The sequence below is a fragment of the Arthrobotrys flagrans genome (genome assembly GCF_004000055.1).
Source record: "Arthrobotrys flagrans strain CBS H-5679 chromosome Unknown unitig_15, whole genome shotgun sequence".
In the NCBI taxonomy this organism is placed as follows: Eukaryota; Fungi; Ascomycota; class Orbiliomycetes; order Orbiliales; family Orbiliaceae; genus Arthrobotrys; species Arthrobotrys flagrans.
This window is the reverse complement of record NW_027137545.1, coordinates 3,656,527-3,672,185: the sequence shown is the minus strand read 5'-3', so window position 1 is coordinate 3,672,185 and position 15,659 is coordinate 3,656,527. Positions and strand designations below refer to the sequence as shown.

The following is a 15,659-nucleotide window of genomic DNA, read 5'->3' as shown; positions in this document are numbered from 1 at the left end:
CAGTCAAAGAAGTCTGGACGCTGCTGAGAGCTGATGGCTGTGCTTTGAGATGGTGTGATGTGGAGGGAGAAAGGATATATGGCGTGAGCGCATGAAGATAGTAGATTGTGACCTTAGAGAACCCTGTGTTTGGTTGATGAGCTTTGAAGCTTTAGGCTCCACCCATCTTTAAGCAAACAATCGATCTAGGGCACCACAGTGTTTCAATTCCTTGTCGTTGTACTACGATATCACTATAACCAGTACTACACCGCCATGGCTACGACACAGGCCTGCATGACGGCAAGCGAGCGAAGGGACGGATTCACTTACGACGAGAGTCGGGTCAATTACCCCTACTACTTTCCCCAGACCGAAGATTTACAGAAGTCCCACCAGGCGTTCAGAATCCAGCTTCTATCACCTGGTTCCGATACACACGACACCGACTTCAAAGATGCACGCTTTTACCGGACTTTCCATCGGGATCTGAAGTATATATTAAAAAGGACAGACTTGCGTGGTAGGTATACTGGTATTGGGGTTTTAATTCTTTCATAGCAATACGCTACTGGAAACGGACAAAGGCTAATAGATAATCACCCCTGCATTTCAAGCCCACAAGTATACTTTTATAACCCAAGATCACGATTCCGGGCGAGAGATAATACATTCGGTATTATGGGACTACGAAACAGGACACGTTCGGATTAGTCCTATGTTCAAATCATCGGAGTTCGATGCCCTTAGGAAAAAGGTATGCTGAGAAAGCACTAAAGCAAACCGTGCTCCCGTATCATCAAAAGGGTGAGAAATAGCTGATATACACGGTTCCTGGCATACTACTAGAACACTCCACGCCGTTGTGTGACTAGAAACGGACTCAACGATTGCTACGCTAGCATAACCGGCGGTAACATTGAAGCGCAGGGTAAGCAGCTCCTCGTGTAAACGAGGCTCGGGATATACTACTAACGCGCCCTATTCTTTGTTATAGGATTTTGGATACCATACCTTGCAGCAAAGGCCATATGCTCCCGATTTTGCCATAGCATCCGCGATGCCCTTTCCCCGATTTTTGGAAACGACTTCCCGGCGATGTGCGAGAAGGAGCGCGACAAAATTTTGTCGGGTGGGAAAGAGTATGGGAGCGAAGAGACTCTCCAGATCGAAAGCTCCGTTGTTGAGGCGGTCAAAGCAAAACAGGCTGTCGTAGAGTGGCAGATATATGTTGAAGAGGGAGTCATGAGGGCTGATAGACAGGAGAAGCTACCACCCATTGAAGATGCGTGGAAACAATATCTTACAACCTGTAAAGGGCTGTGGATGCCACCGCGGCTTTCTTATCCTGAATCACCGCTAGACCAACAAGAGGCGGAGATCCAAGCTGCAAGTATCCTGATGGAGTTGAGATACGGAGATTCGGAGTGGCCTGGATTCCAAAGCTCTTGAGCAGAGTAGCGTGGTGCATGCACATGTTAAAATTAGCATGTTACAAAATAACGGCAACATACGAACCTTGTATTCTACAGAACGTTTAACCTAGGATATGTATTGATATAAGAACCACAAGAGGCAAATGTAATTGGGTTTCAAAGGGGGTACGGCCAGGCTAAAATCTATCCATAGCTATGGATCAGATATTCTATTGAGAGGATCGGGGGCGAGTTGTAGGTGTGGTATTTACCTATCTGTCAGTGCCGAGAAGGATGTGCACTATTCCAAAAACGGTTGCCGAAGCAAAACACCAAAATCATGACAACAAAAACAACAACACGCGCTGGCGTCGCTCATGGATACCCCTAACACTCCCGAAGTGCTCTTCATCAACATTAGAATATTATTCCGGTAAAGAGCAGTTGACTGCCATATCTCGAGATTTCCCTCGGTCTACGAACACTCGGCTTGTATCCTGCCTAGAGGCCACCGTTTTATATTCAACATGAGTCGCAGGCTCTCAACCCGACAGCAGAACAACGTCAAGAAGACGCCTGTCACAGAAGTTGTCAGCCCGGATGCTGATGAGAAGTCGATCCCACCAGTAAACTTCATTGGCGTCAAACAATACTTTACAGAGGAACAGCGGCTTAAATCGTTCACCTCACCGCCAGCGCGTAAACGGCAATCTAATGCAAAGAAGGGATCAAAGGCCCCGAAATGGAGCTGGCCGGCGAACCACCCTGCTGCAGAGCTGGTATGATGTTGTACCTGGGAACTCATTCGACATGACCCACTGACAGTTGCATTGGGGATGATAGATGGCTCGGGCCGGTTTCTATTTTAAACCAACACAAGGCGAAGAAGATAATGTGGCATGCTTTTTATGCCAGAAGAACATGTCGTTTTGGGAACCCGAAGATGATCCAGCTGAGCAACATGGACGGCATGGTACCACATGTGGATGGGCACTCACAATGTGCCGGGATCTAGTGGTGGATGGGGGGATGGTTGCTGAACCGCTCGGAGAGGAAATGCGTCGGGCACGACGGATGACTTTTGATCAGTGGTGGCCCCATGAGGATAAGAAGGGTTGGAAACCAACCGTGGAAGAGGTAAACGAATCCGAAATCCATGAAAACTTCCGATGTTATTCAAGCCGACTGACCCGCTTCATCCAAGGTTGTAATGGCGGGTTTCATATTCAGGCCCCGATGGGAGGGCGATGATACGGTTTTCTGCCCCTATTGCTCACTATCCATTGATGCATGGGAAAAGGACGATGACCCAAGGTGAGGCACGCAGACCTCTCAAACCGGATCCAAGGCACTAACTATATTAATAGAAAAACTCACGAGGAGCTTGGGTCAGGAAATTGTTTGTTTTTACAGCATACAGCGAATATTTCGATTTCCGCCGCCAAGGAGGAAATTAACACCACCGAGCCGACAGCCGCCGAAGAAGTCGAGGAGAAATCTGGATCAAAGAGAAGGGCTTCCCGTGCCCGGAAGGCCCCTATAAATCAACGAAAAAAGGCCGCCCCGAGGAGTAAACCTGATCATGACGATCAACATGAACCGGTTTCAAAAGGTGGGAATGCCGAAGACGACGCAAAGGGGTCGAAAAAGCCGACACGTGGAAAAAAGAGAGGGAGCGCTGCAATGGAGGAGGGCGGAAAGAAGTTGCTATTTCCAAATAAGGAAGAGAACGTAATGAAAGCCGTAGATGGGCAGCAACTTCCTCCTGAGGGCCAAGAAGCCCAGAAGCCCCGCCCGACTAAACGCCGGGTTACAAGGGCAAGTATGGCGAATCAGCCCTCGACTTCAAATCTCGTTGTCAGCGTTCCGGACCATCTCGCCCATGGAGATAACGACGATGTAGGGTCGGCCAGTTTTCAAAATATTCCGATCAAACCAAAACCAAAGGAAAAGAAGAAAGCCACCCGGCCATCAACCGCAGCGGCTAAACCAGGGAAGGCAGAGAAGAAGGTCACATCAAAAACGCCTTTGAACGTTCCTCGACCAAGCGACGAGGAGATCGATAGAAAGCTAGAGCGAGAGATCATGGAGGGATTCGAAGGCCTAGATGATAATAGTGTGAAGGTGGAAGCCAACGCCTCGGTCCCTGATCCCGAAGTTGAGGACCTGCACGATTCCAACGAATTGACGGAATCTGATGTCATTCAGCCGCCAGCCAAGAAGACCACTCGTAGATTAACGAGGACAAAGCCAGCATCTCGACGCTCCCCTAGCCCTGCTCCAACCACTGTCCTCGAAGATCAAGAACATACACAGCCGAAACCGCGACGGAAGGGGTTAACGCGGACCAAGCCCCAACCTTCGGATTTAACGCATACCCAATCGGAAGCCGGCGATGTCACCGGTTTAGAAGACCCCGATGATATCGAACCTGCTGCTGAAGCCTTGCCGACCCCCCGGAATGTGTCTAACGAAGCTACCCCAGCAGGTGGAGCTGAGAGTAACGACAGACCCCCGTTAGATCATCCAGCCCAAACTTCTACGCCTAAGCAAGGTGAAGTTGTGCCTGCAGATTTAGAATCCGAGCCCATACCGAAGGTTCCAGAACCAGCTCCACCTGTAGAATCGACATCTGTTGAAGCCGCCATTGAAGCAACTTCGGTTATCAAGGAGACCGATCACTCCCCTCAAGACGACAACCAGAATTCCCAGAAAACGTCATCCGCCCAACTCGTGGCCACTCGCTCCACATCGATTTCTCCCACTAAGGATAAGGACATGAAACGAAAGTCTGATGTGGTGACAGACGACGGCCAGGATAGGCGAACCAGTAAAAAGAGAAAAACGGTCAAGGCGGTTAAGGCGGCGAAGCCTCAAGCAAGTTCTAAAAAGGAGACAGGGGTGTCGGTTCATTCTGAGAAATCACAAAAAAATCAGAAACCCGACAAACCTGAAGTACAACCGAGTGTGCCGCCTCGCCAGGAATCCACCTCCTCCACGGCAACCTCCAAAGAGAGTGTAGCACAAGTAGAGGTGCCAATTGGTCACGAAGACTCGACCGTGGAGGAACAGGAGACTATTATCGATGATTTTGGAGATAATCACGATATTGGCGCGGAAGAAGCGAGATCGGCCATAATACAAGGATCAACGTCTGAAGATAATACCATTGATGTTATCCTGAATGGCTATGCACGGCCACAGGGGGCATCTCCGCAAAAAAAGGCCCAAGCGGAGGCTCCACCAACATCCAAGGCCGACAAAAGCCCGTCTTCCCCTAGTATGTTAAGCGATATTGGATCTCGGGATAGCATCCCGAACACCCAATTTTCGATGCCCGCTTCACAAATGACGGTAGCAACCAGCTTCCAGGGGTCCATTAAAGACGTAAGCTTTGTAAGGTCAGCCGAAGGATCGGTGCAAGTGGAACCAAATGTCTCCCCGATAGAGGATATTCGGGAACAGTCAATAATAGTGTCTCCGAAGCAATCGCGCACACCCCTTTCCGTTCTATCAAAGTCACATAATGGAGCGTTGGCATTGATGACACCCAGGAACCGAGCAGAAGACGTCACATTCGCCCCAGTTCAGTCACAGAAGCCATGGAAGTCAACAGACGTTGAGCTATATATCGATGGATTGAAGGAAAATCAAGAAATAGAGCCACAATCGAAAGGATTGTCTGAGTCAGAACGGGACATGACCGTTGCCGAATGGATTATGGATGTTTCGAAACGGGCGGAGAAGCAGCTTGTCCAGAAGGGCGAGCTCCTTGTCAGATTCTTCGAGGATGAGGCCGAGCGTGCGGTTGCAGCCATTGAGGCTATTGAGACGGAGTAGTTTAGTTTGTATATAACAGACCTTGGCCCTTTATTTTCAGCCTATGACGCGATACTTTGAAAGTTTTCTTTCGTTTACCTTGTTGTTCATTACGATTCGGCGTCTCTTTATCAAACTTGAGCATATTATACGGAGTTGACGTCACTGGCTCCTTACATCACACGGTGACAAAAATGGACGGGCTTTATAATTTAACGGAAGAGAAGAAAATACTATCTCAGACTGACGTAAAAACAAAACTGTATACGTGACATTTCAAAGCTTGAGCACACGTATGAAGGTGTATATTAAATATAAATGGTAATGTACATACCTTCGACTACATAGCGCGTAGACACGCCCGAGGCAAGAAGATATTTGACCCTTTCCCAACCCTCATCCAAAAACACTGAAGAAACAACGATTCTCAGAAATTATAGACACACTCTGGTCTAGCAAGAAGCCTAAAATCGGATACACTCTTTGAATAAAATACTAACATCCATTATCCTTCCAAATACTCCGTCATGTCGCTCTCGGGATCCAGCAGCGATAAACCGGTCGACCCCTATAAGGAGAAGAACCTCGACACGGAAACTTCAGTTGAAGGAAAGGTGAATGGCCTTATCGAATTTGTAACCAAATGCAAGTTCGGTATGATGACCACCAGAGATTCTGCCAGCGGAATGCTAGTGAGCCGATGCATGGCCATAGCTGGTACCGAAAACGGCATCGACCTTATTTTCCACACGAATACAGCAACAAGCAAAACGGACGAACTGAACAGCGACCCGCATATTAACATATCCTTCCTGAAGGACTCGGTAAGTAGTATACCTTGTACCCAATTTAGCTTGAATCATAGAGACTAGACAGCTGACTTTGGGTATCGATATCAGGATTGGGCCTCGATTAGCGGCACGGCTCAGGTTATTCAGGACACCGAAGAGGTTAAAAAGTAAGTCCATTCTTAAGATTGAGAAGGCGAATATTTACAATAATCTGACAAACGAACCTACCTAGACACTATTCCTCAGCTTTGAAGGCTTGGGTTGGGGATTTGGGTGACGGTGTTCACGATGGCTCAGTCAAAGATCCCGTAAGTAGCTAGTATTCCAATGACACCGGGAAGCTAGAGGGCTGACGGATTGAAATTATGTATTTGATATGTAATAGAGATTGGGCGTCATCAAGGTCAAGACGCTAACGGCAACATACGCCATTGCCCATGCCGCTAGTATTCCTCGCACCCTTGAAATTGCAAAGGGTGCGGTTACTGGGAAAGTTGCGAGTGTCAATACGCTTCGTGAGATCAGTCTGAAAGATATCGAACTATGGAGGAGGAGCAAAGAGCTTGTTACATGAATATGAACAGCTAAAGCTACAGGCGCAGGAGGATGTACTTACATGCTGCGTCCATGCACTGCACCGGCAGGGCGCGGCCGGGGATGCCCCACACCGCCAAGTCTCCGGCCTGGCCTGTGCGACCGTAACATTTGTGGACTTTGCTTTTTGTATCGCTTAAGGCTTAGCTTGAAGATGATAACGAAAATTGGGCTCGATTCTGTATCTCTCTCGAGACTGTGGCTTGAGCTGGTGTGGGTCTCTCTGCGATAATGCCAGATCATGTATTCCTATTCCACCTCCAAACATATTCCGTATATGCAGTTTAGTGTTTAATAAGAATGATCCGTGATGGCAAAGCCAGCCCAGTACAGTCCAGTAGATATCGTGAGAACCGGCATGTGGTGTTGGCCGTGTGTGGAGGGGTCGTGCTAAAAAGTCACAAGCCCGCTGGCCACCTGAAAAAATGTGAGAGCAAAAATTGCACGTCTCCGGCCCACCACGACGTGCAGGAATGAATTTGTTCGAGACTTCCGATTTGGGCATCACACAGTTAACTTTTCCTGGTTTATCCTGGTTTTGATGGGTCAGAGGTACTTAAGTGCAGTGGTATATAAGTATTATATCATAATGAATGATGTGACCTATGGCAGCATACCAGCATATCTGTTGTTTTCTACTCTCCCCAAAAACACATCCCACAGAAACCCATCCCTCGACACAACTTCGTCTATCATATCGCATCGTACCGTATCGCATAGTTTCGTTTCGTATCGTCGATAAAACCCCCACGTCCAAGGAATTCTTCCATCAACGTCCAGGACAGCTCGACTTGAACTATCGCCATCATGTCTGATGAATCTGCCAACCCTTACCCTACGGTGGTACCTATCACCGCTGACGTCAGTCCTGGTAAGGTAAGAAATATTCGGATTCTCGACTGATCTTATTTCGGATTCTACAAACTAACACCACATTGTTCCCTTCAAGTGCAGTTTAGTTAGACTCGGATTCCTCAAGACAAACTAGCCGTGGAGCCTCCACTGGGGCCGTACCGTACTTCTCAATACTGACGAAGTAATTCACTCTATAGACCAACCGAACGAGACCAACCCCTTCACGCCATCCAAGGACTTCGTCCCTAAAGACCCTACGGTCACACATTTCCATAGCTTTTTCTACGACACCTTCACTGTACGTTCAACTCGGTTTACCATCCAGAAGCAGGATACTGATGGAATCCTCTATAGTGGAAATATCCCCGAACTACCGGTCTGCTTTTTGCATCTTCCCTGGCTTTTTTCCTGCTGGGGCATTACGTGAATATTCTCCGATATGCCTTCAAGGCTGCATATATCACATTTGCCGGTATGTCCTTGAAAAGTAGGTTTCGAGATCCGGCATAACTGGTTACTAATTTCCGTATATAGCTACGGCCGCGGTTGAATATCTTGGAAGACCGACGACAGGAACTGGTTTTATGACCCAAGTTCGCCCGGCAAAATACTACACGATCCCCCGTGAGAATCTCGAAATGGTTTTTGCCGAAATCCACGAGTTCTTGAACTTTGTTGTCTTGGAGTTCCAACGAGTCATCTTTGTCGAGAACCTGACAGTCACTATTGCATCCTTTGTTTTTTCATTGATTGGATATTTCCTGGTCAAGTTTATGCCAATTTGGAGCCTATTGATCTTCGGTATGTTCCAATGTTTTATTTCCCACGAATGGTGAAAGTCGCATACTAATCGAGATTATCTAGCCGATGTCCTTCTGTTCACTGTTCCTTTGCTGTATCTCCAAAACCAAGAGCTTATCGATAGCCACATCCGCCAGGCGTCCGCCGCTGCCAACGATCAGCTTCAGAATGCCCGTGGATTGGCTGAGAAGCATACTGCCGACTACTCCGCCAAAGCAAAGGCATATGCCAACGACATCACCGGAAAGCTTGTCAGTGTCTACCAGGATCGTCAAAAGATTGCTAAGAGCGACACAACGAAAACCGAGTAGAAACGAGGCTAGTTTTGGATGAGGATAGTATCGGTCTAGTTGGGAAGATAGGTTGTCTTTTTGGCATCCCCCACTCTATAGCTATTGCTCGACACAGGTTATTTGGGATAATTTGCAGATGCCCGCGCATCCAAGCTCGGTTCCACCAATAGCAATTTGGCTTTCGTTCATGCAAAATTCATTCTCTCTTGCTAGTTGCATTTTTTTCGATCCAGTTAATTCTAGTTGTTCATAGTGTGTTTTCGTGAATGGAATTCGCTGCATTTCTTTTGCATGAAAGCCAATATTCACCCGTGAAATAAACGATACTGTATATTGTTTTGGTGAATACCCCATGGACTTGATAAAGTACTCACGGAACATTAAGATGGCGCTTTTTATATTTATTTTCACGGGGATGAGACTATGCTATTACATTAGGCCGTGCTTTCACGTTTTCCCGGCTTGTAGAAGTTGTACTTCTGTGCCTGTGTTGCGTCCTAGGAATTCGTATAAACCGACCAATTCTCCATAGTTTGGTTACGAGACCGCCAATTCTCTATCTGGTGGATATTTCCTCGTGAAACGTCAAATCTCTCCAAAGCACGCGACCGGTCACCGGAAAGGATCAAGATGGCTGCCCCGACGATCCCGGATGACAAGACTCGGTTTGAGATCGAACTTGAAGTAGGTTTTGACCTCCCACGCACATGCTCGTCTGATCACTAAACCGGATCCGAATTCTCGCGACAGTTCGTCCAATGCCTCGCAAACCCGTTCTACTTGAACTATCTTGCACAGGGCAAGTATCTACAGGATGAGGCGTTCTTACAGTATCTAGAGTATCTGGATTACTGGAGGCAGCCAGAATATGTTAAATTCCTGAGGTGAGCCTTTTTTGGGGTCACACCGCCCGTCATAATCCCTCTAATTGATTTTCGGACTCACATGCTAACGCCATTGAATATTTAGTTATCCTTCTTTTACACTGAACGCACTGGACCTCCTTCGTCAGCCAAAGTTCAGGCAGGACATCATGGTGGCGGATACTGCAAATAGAATCATGGATGACATGTTGATATCAATACAATCTCAAAAAGAGGTATGATGGAATAGGAACATGTCGTTTGTATTTGTATTCATTAAGTGGATTCAGGGAGGCTTGTAATCCCTTTCCCCCCAGTTTACATTCGAGAAACATACGGCCGGGGTGGATATCTGATCCTATTGTACTATTATTCTGGTCTCGCTGTCGCTATACATCTAAAAACTAGATCGTATCTAATCCAACTGAGAGGCTTGGTTTGTATACAGCACATCCACAACGGTGCTTAGCTTCTTGATCGTCTCAATGGCTGCCTCGAAACCTTTGTCCTTCTGTGTCTCTTCATATATGATGAGGCACTGGCTACCACGGTCAATAACTCCGTTGATAACCTTGTCTAGTATCATCTGCGATAGCTTATCTTCGACCTTGGCGGGGCTCATATCGCCGACCAACTTGGCGATATGAGCTATCTCAACCCTTGAGAACGGCTCGATAACTCGGCATAGATTCTGCTCGAGCAACGTGTTGTAGAGAGCTTGGAGATGGGATTTGATAAAGCTGTCGGCGATAAGCTGGTCCTTAAACTCCATCAAAGATTGCTGGAATTCAGCAAGCGATCGGTTTGAGTGGGCCTTCGCAACAGCCTTCATGGCATCCACATCCTTTCCCGCATACCGTTGCGCTACTTTCCCTGTGATGATGGAATGGACATCGTCCGCTAGGTTGAGCATGACCTTGCACAGCAACATGTACTTTAACGCCGCTACCGCCTTATCCGTATCATCCTGCGATGCGTATCCCTCGAGAGCTTCGATAAAGTATGAAAATGCCGTTTTGAAATCCTTCTCTTCCGAATGCAGGATACCAGATTGCATATCCAAATTTGCCTGCATTAATGGAGGGCAGTATACGGAGTTTGCTGATGTCCTGGCCGAGCTTAAGGATGCTCTGGCTTTTGGAATGTTTCGGAGGGCATGATAGACGCGAGATTCTAGCAGTTGAACTTCCACGAGAACCATCTTATCATCCAATCTCTTAAGCTCCTTAAGGAGCGAGTTGATTAGGGTAAGAGCTTCATGGTACGATTGTTTCTGGAGGTAAAGGGCGACAAGTCGGGTTTCAAGGTTCTGTCGGAGGAAGGACCGGCGTTCGGATATAGCCCATTGCACACATGACTTTGTGACACTGATCTGAAGGTCAACCGTATTAGGGATGGTGGTAAATAGATCGACTAGCTGACGGACTGTACACGCGGGTTTATGTCAGTGACGGAAGGGCTGGTATCTCTTTGGGACCGGTCCGTACCAATCTTCGCGGTTTTTGCCTTTGCGAAGGATGTCATCACGGATCGACTCGTGGTGATCAGTTCGGCGAGTTCTTGTGTCTGTCTAGTAATACGATCAAATAATAATCAGAGCTCTATTAAAGCTACAAGAATAGGATGGCAGTCGAAGGCTAGGTACCTTCTATCTCGGTAGATCCCACCAAGGTCCATCAAAGCAAGCTCATATTCCTTCAACGCAGCTTCTTTCATCCCCGGGTTCTCCGATAGTATCTGTTTATACAGGGCTACTGCCTTGTCGGGATCCGTTTTGGAGGCATTCTTAGCTTCCTCGTAACGCGATGACATCGTGATCGTGTATATGGAGAGTATGTGATTCTTGGATGAGGGTAGTTAAAGAATCACGGGTCGTGGGGACGTGTTCACGTCGCGAGCGTGGGGTGTTCTCAAATATAGCGGGGAGGTCAAGATAAGATGGCCGGGACTGGGGGCATGTGGTAACGCCTGCTGTGTCGGATGGGATATGGGGTAGATGGGGGTAGAGAGGATGGTTGATGCGGGTCAAGTGACAAGGTCGTCGTGGTGGGCAGCTGAGCTCAGGCGGCTTAAGTAACCACCAACGTTGAAGCTTGCAACACGCAATCCTTCGAACATGATCCTAGCTAAGTTCCCATGCAATAAATATAAAATAATACGGGTTCAAGAAAGTCACCATACTACGCAAGCACGGAAAATAATTCGGGGTATGATAAGGTGAGATGTATCTGCATGTATATAAAGTTTGTATGTACCGGAGCCAAAATCTATTCCGAACAGCAACCAGCTTCGAATATAGGTACCCAAGTGTACCAAGTAAGTACTAAGTATATAAAGTTTGCATAAAAACCAATGTATGCATTCGAAACCGATAACTAAAACGCCATAGGAGAAGAAGCCTCGAATCCATGCTCGTCCTTCAATTCTTACCATTCAACTTGTCGGTGGCATTCCTGCCACGAAAGTTCTTCATAGCATCATCACACCCACTGATCCATCTTAAGAATCTTTGGATGCTAACAGGGAGAGCATGCATAACTACAATCCACTTGGAGTATAAAGGGAGATCCAAGTTCCCGGCAGCACCGGAATCAATCGCAGACATGATTTCCTTTGCAACATCCACCGGTTCTAGGATTGGGGCGAAGAAAGTGGATGGAGTATCGACGCCATCAAACAGCGGAGTAGAAATTTGTCCAGGACATACGAGTAAGGTCTTGATGTTTTCATATTGTGCTACTTCCGCGGTAAGAGATTCGTGAAGTAGCCTCACAGCTGCCTTTGAAGCAGCATAATCACCTAGAAGTTGCAATGTCAGTCCCATCATCTTGATTCTGATTTGCGAGTCACACGTACTGCACCGTTTGGGACCAATATGCGACAAGACACTCGAGATGGTAACGATTGTGCCCCTCTTAGCCTCGATCATTCCGGGTAGGAATTCCTTGATAGTCCAGAAATTAGACAGAACATTGCTGCTAAAGGTGCTGTAGGGATATTGGTTGTCAGCGAGCCTAAACCGAGAATACATCGACATTTATACGGCGGCCAACATACCTCTGAATTTCGTCCTCAGATAAATCCAAGATTGTTTTCCCATGGACAACTGCCGCGTTATTCACCAATACACTTGGTGGACCCAGCTGAGAATACCAACACCTCGTCAGAATCATGATATCATACTACGGATTCCAATCATCGGGGTGACGTACATCTTCAATAATCTGCTTGGAGACCGCCTGGACCTCCTGATAGTTGCCAACATTGCATTTGTAAAATTCAACATTTCGAACTTCGACCTCGGGTTCGTTAACATCGAGGATAGCCACAGACATGCCCCTCATGCCATAGACCTGCGCTAGTAAGAGACCCAGCCCGCTGGACCCTCCAGTGATAACAAGAACTTCTTCGGTTTTGTCGAATTCTCTATTTTTTCCATATGCTAGCTTGTGGTTGAGCGACTGTAAAAGCCATGCTACTGTAACAATGGTTGCATAGAGCATTGAACCCCACATAGGCGGGTGATGCCATTGAAAAGTTAAAGTCCGTAAGGAGAGGGGCAGCATCCAGGCGCCAAGCGGGTGGAGGAATGTGTTACTCGCGACTTGAACTAGCAGGTCAATATTGAGGAGAGAAAGGAGTGGCTTGTCGGTTCGAAAACCGGACGGCGTCGGCGGGGCCTCCATTTTGCGCGAGGTATATTCGAAATGTAAGTATGGATGTGATCACGAACTTCCTAGATACTTCGGTTTTGTAGGTGGGAGGTGGCTAATATTTATAGTTGGGGGGTTTGATAGCGGGCAGCGGCTATACAATGCGCCTGGAAGTGGTTCGCAATTGGGTCGCTTGTGTTTATCAATATCTTGGTGCTCAGGACTTGATAGTTTCATCTCTGAAGCATGGGAGGTCCCGATATTTAACAATTCGAGTTTCATGTATTAGACCCGGTGACTCTGGCCTTTAAAAAAAATCCGGTAACTTGATCTTCCGTGCAGGCTTGCAAATAGAATAATGTGATCCATCAGAAGACAGATACTTCAGTAAATACAAGGTAAGGTGGCAGTATGGCAGCGCATTACAAGCGCCAATAAATACATCCGAACAACGCCTGTGAGAATGCCAAAACAAGAAACTAGACGCACTCTGGTGCCGAACTCCTAAGCTAAGCTAAATGCCCCCCCAAAAACTCCAAAGAGATACTCAATTCCAAACCTCGCCCTTATTAAGAGGAACCGGTGAGCTTATAACTCAAGGTAAAGCGTCATCGTTTGTCATATCGCAGATGCTGACGTCGAAAAGTGCATTTTCATCATTGTCGGTTAGCTTCCACGCGCCTGGCAAGCTTGGCCTGGTGACTATTTTCTCCAATTTCATTCGACCATCGTTTCCACGACGATTTTGCTTCGGCGCTGTGGCCTTTGGATTGGGCTGGCTCTTCTTTTCTTTCTCATCAACCAAATCCAGGTCTATGACTATTGGTAAATTCTCCTTTTGGTTGCTGGATTCTAAGTCCACGACTGGAAGTTTGGCAGCAGCCGGCTTTGCGATATTATTGGCCGATTTCCTCTGTTGGAAGAACGACTGTATCGTCGGTTGATTTGAAGTCGTGGTGGCCTTCTTTGCTGTTCTTCGAGCGTTAGACTTCTGGGCCTTGTCCTCTGCTTGTTTTAATTTCGCGGCTTTCTTTTTCGCTTCGCTATTGTCCCACAGTTGAATATGGCTGCTGGCACCTTGGGCGACGAATTCTTCATAGATCCAGATTCGCTGGTTGCTCCTCGGGTCATACTCTGTCCTAGGCCGCTCAGACTTCCCCGCGGCTGACTCAGTCGTGGCTACACCGTTTACTCTGATGTCCTCTTTATCGGAGTCTGTGTATCCATTTGGATCGTCTAGCAGTTCTTCTGCATCCAACGTTGGTACAGATCGCATGTATACATTGTCTTCTTCGTGATTGTATGGTAACGGCACTACCTGGATGGGTGTGAAGGTAACTCGCAGCTTATTCGGCATACCGTCCTTAAGCCCGGACGTCCGTTGGTGGATAGAAAGAACCAGCGTATCCGATCCAGGTTTATTATGCCCTAGTTGCCATGAAAGCAGCTTTTCGGATAGAGTTCGGATGAGCTTCCCGCTACCAGTCCACTCAAATTTGGCTTTCGTGATCTCTCGCAGGGCTTCCAGGTTCGGACGAATGTCCCAATTGATTTGAGGGGGCGTTTCCGAAATCACAGGGTTGATGTAATAGTTGACGATTTGCAGGTTCGGGAAATCTTCTGGGATTTTAGCCTTTGGTTGTTTGCGAGAAAATATCTTGTTGGGATTGGTCCTGAGGCTTGTTTCTAGCTTTTGTCTCCATTCCTGAAGAGCGTGGCCACCATCCGAGGTTGCAAGTTTACATGCTTGGAGCAATTCATCTCCATAGCCCGCCTTGGCGGCTGCGACCGCCTGCTTCATCCCTATCCCTGCGACTCCCACGGTATTGTAGTCGCCCCCGCTTAGCAAAGCTGCCAAAATCATCCCTGCTGGTGTAAGACCAGTCTTATCCCTGATCGTACGTGACTGGTACACTTGCATGACCTCGAGGTTTTTCGAATCGCCTTTGTCCCCCGACCTCCAGGACTGTCGGCAGCCAAACATTAGAGTGTCAACGTCCTCAGAAAGGACGGCGTCGACAAGGCCCTGCTTTTGGAGGAAAGCACATTCGGCTTCGGCTTCCCCTGGCGCATTGTGGATAGGAAACCCGAAGGCAGTGATCAAACGTCTGGAAAAGGCGAGCAGGTAGCCTTCACCACCAGAGATGGTCTTCCCTCGTTTAAAGTCCGGCCTATCCTTTCCGTCGAAAACGAAAACCGCATGTATGTTGAGGGAGAGTAGGCTACATAAGCGGTAGTATATGACTCTCAAAGGGGCATTGGAGCCTGTACTGCGGCCTTGGACAGCCTTTGATTGAAATGCCCATATCGAAATGTCTATCGCTACTCGGATGTGTCGTTTGTGCTTTTTAAAATGGTCTATGCTCAACTTCGCGAGAGGAACTTTATCTGGAGCCCCAAGTTCTTCGTACAAGCTAAAGAGGGTTAGGTCCAAGCAGAGTGGTAGTTGCGGAACAGAAGGAGGGAGGCAAACCCTTTAATACCCATGATTGCTGATAACCTCAAACTTGAGTGGACAAGATATTAATTCGGTATTTGTGAGGCCTCGATCGGTGGCGGGAGGAGAAGTTGCCTACCCGTCGAGGGCGGAAGTTTG

The 15,659-nt window shown here is 47.6% G+C and overlaps 8 protein-coding genes across 8 annotated transcripts; 5 read left to right on the top strand and 3 right to left on the bottom strand.

Moving 5' to 3' along the window:
* Nucleotides 1-255: 255 nt before the first annotated feature.
* On the top strand, nt 256-1,431 carry DFL_000957 (uncharacterized protein; the record flags this gene model as incomplete). Its single annotated transcript, XM_067639477.1, has 4 exons — nt 256-502; nt 678-736; nt 829-910; nt 977-1,431. 4 exons carry the CDS (start codon nt 256-258, stop codon nt 1,429-1,431), a joined length of 843 nt encoding a protein of 280 aa, XP_067495515.1.
* Nucleotides 1,432-1,921: 490 nt separating this feature from the next.
* On the top strand, nt 1,922-5,234 carry DFL_000956 (uncharacterized protein; the record flags this gene model as incomplete). The annotated part of the gene is made up of 4 exons (XM_067639466.1): nt 1,922-2,173; nt 2,238-2,531; nt 2,599-2,708; nt 2,762-5,234. 4 exons carry the CDS (start codon nt 1,922-1,924, stop codon nt 5,232-5,234), a joined length of 3,129 nt encoding a protein of 1,042 aa, XP_067495514.1.
* A 506-nt stretch (nt 5,235-5,740) lies between these two features.
* Nucleotides 5,741-6,578, top strand: DFL_000955 (uncharacterized protein; the record flags this gene model as incomplete). Its single annotated transcript, XM_067639454.1, has 4 exons — nt 5,741-6,037; nt 6,113-6,171; nt 6,237-6,312; nt 6,390-6,578. The coding sequence occupies 4 exons, from the start codon at nt 5,741-5,743 to the stop codon at nt 6,576-6,578; spliced, it is 621 nt and encodes a 206-aa protein (XP_067495513.1).
* An 827-nt stretch (nt 6,579-7,405) lies between these two features.
* DFL_000954 (uncharacterized protein) lies at nt 7,406-8,565 on the top strand (the record flags this gene model as incomplete). The annotated part of the gene is made up of 5 exons (XM_067639443.1): nt 7,406-7,469; nt 7,651-7,751; nt 7,808-7,925; nt 7,988-8,254; nt 8,318-8,565. 5 exons carry the CDS (start codon nt 7,406-7,408, stop codon nt 8,563-8,565), a joined length of 798 nt encoding a protein of 265 aa, XP_067495512.1.
* A 612-nt stretch (nt 8,566-9,177) lies between these two features.
* DFL_000953 (uncharacterized protein) lies at nt 9,178-9,652 on the top strand (the record flags this gene model as incomplete). Its single annotated transcript, XM_067639431.1, has 3 exons — nt 9,178-9,231; nt 9,298-9,431; nt 9,517-9,652. 3 exons carry the CDS (start codon nt 9,178-9,180, stop codon nt 9,650-9,652), a joined length of 324 nt encoding a protein of 107 aa, XP_067495511.1.
* Nucleotides 9,653-9,825: 173 nt separating this feature from the next.
* Nucleotides 9,826-11,222, bottom strand: DFL_000952 (uncharacterized protein; the record flags this gene model as incomplete). Its single annotated transcript, XM_067639420.1, has 3 exons — nt 9,826-10,835; nt 10,898-10,980; nt 11,056-11,222. 3 exons carry the CDS (start codon nt 11,220-11,222, stop codon nt 9,826-9,828), a joined length of 1,260 nt encoding a protein of 419 aa, XP_067495510.1.
* A 607-nt stretch (nt 11,223-11,829) lies between these two features.
* Nucleotides 11,830-13,096, bottom strand: DFL_000951 (uncharacterized protein; the record flags this gene model as incomplete). The annotated part of the gene is made up of 4 exons (XM_067639408.1): nt 11,830-12,209; nt 12,267-12,397; nt 12,468-12,553; nt 12,623-13,096. 4 exons carry the CDS (start codon nt 13,094-13,096, stop codon nt 11,830-11,832), a joined length of 1,071 nt encoding a protein of 356 aa, XP_067495509.1.
* A 562-nt stretch (nt 13,097-13,658) lies between these two features.
* DFL_000950 (uncharacterized protein) lies at nt 13,659-15,550 on the bottom strand (the record flags this gene model as incomplete). Its single annotated transcript, XM_067639397.1, has 2 exons — nt 13,659-15,477; nt 15,537-15,550. The coding sequence occupies 2 exons, from the start codon at nt 15,548-15,550 to the stop codon at nt 13,659-13,661; spliced, it is 1,833 nt and encodes a 610-aa protein (XP_067495508.1).
* Nucleotides 15,551-15,659: the final 109 nt, after the last annotated feature.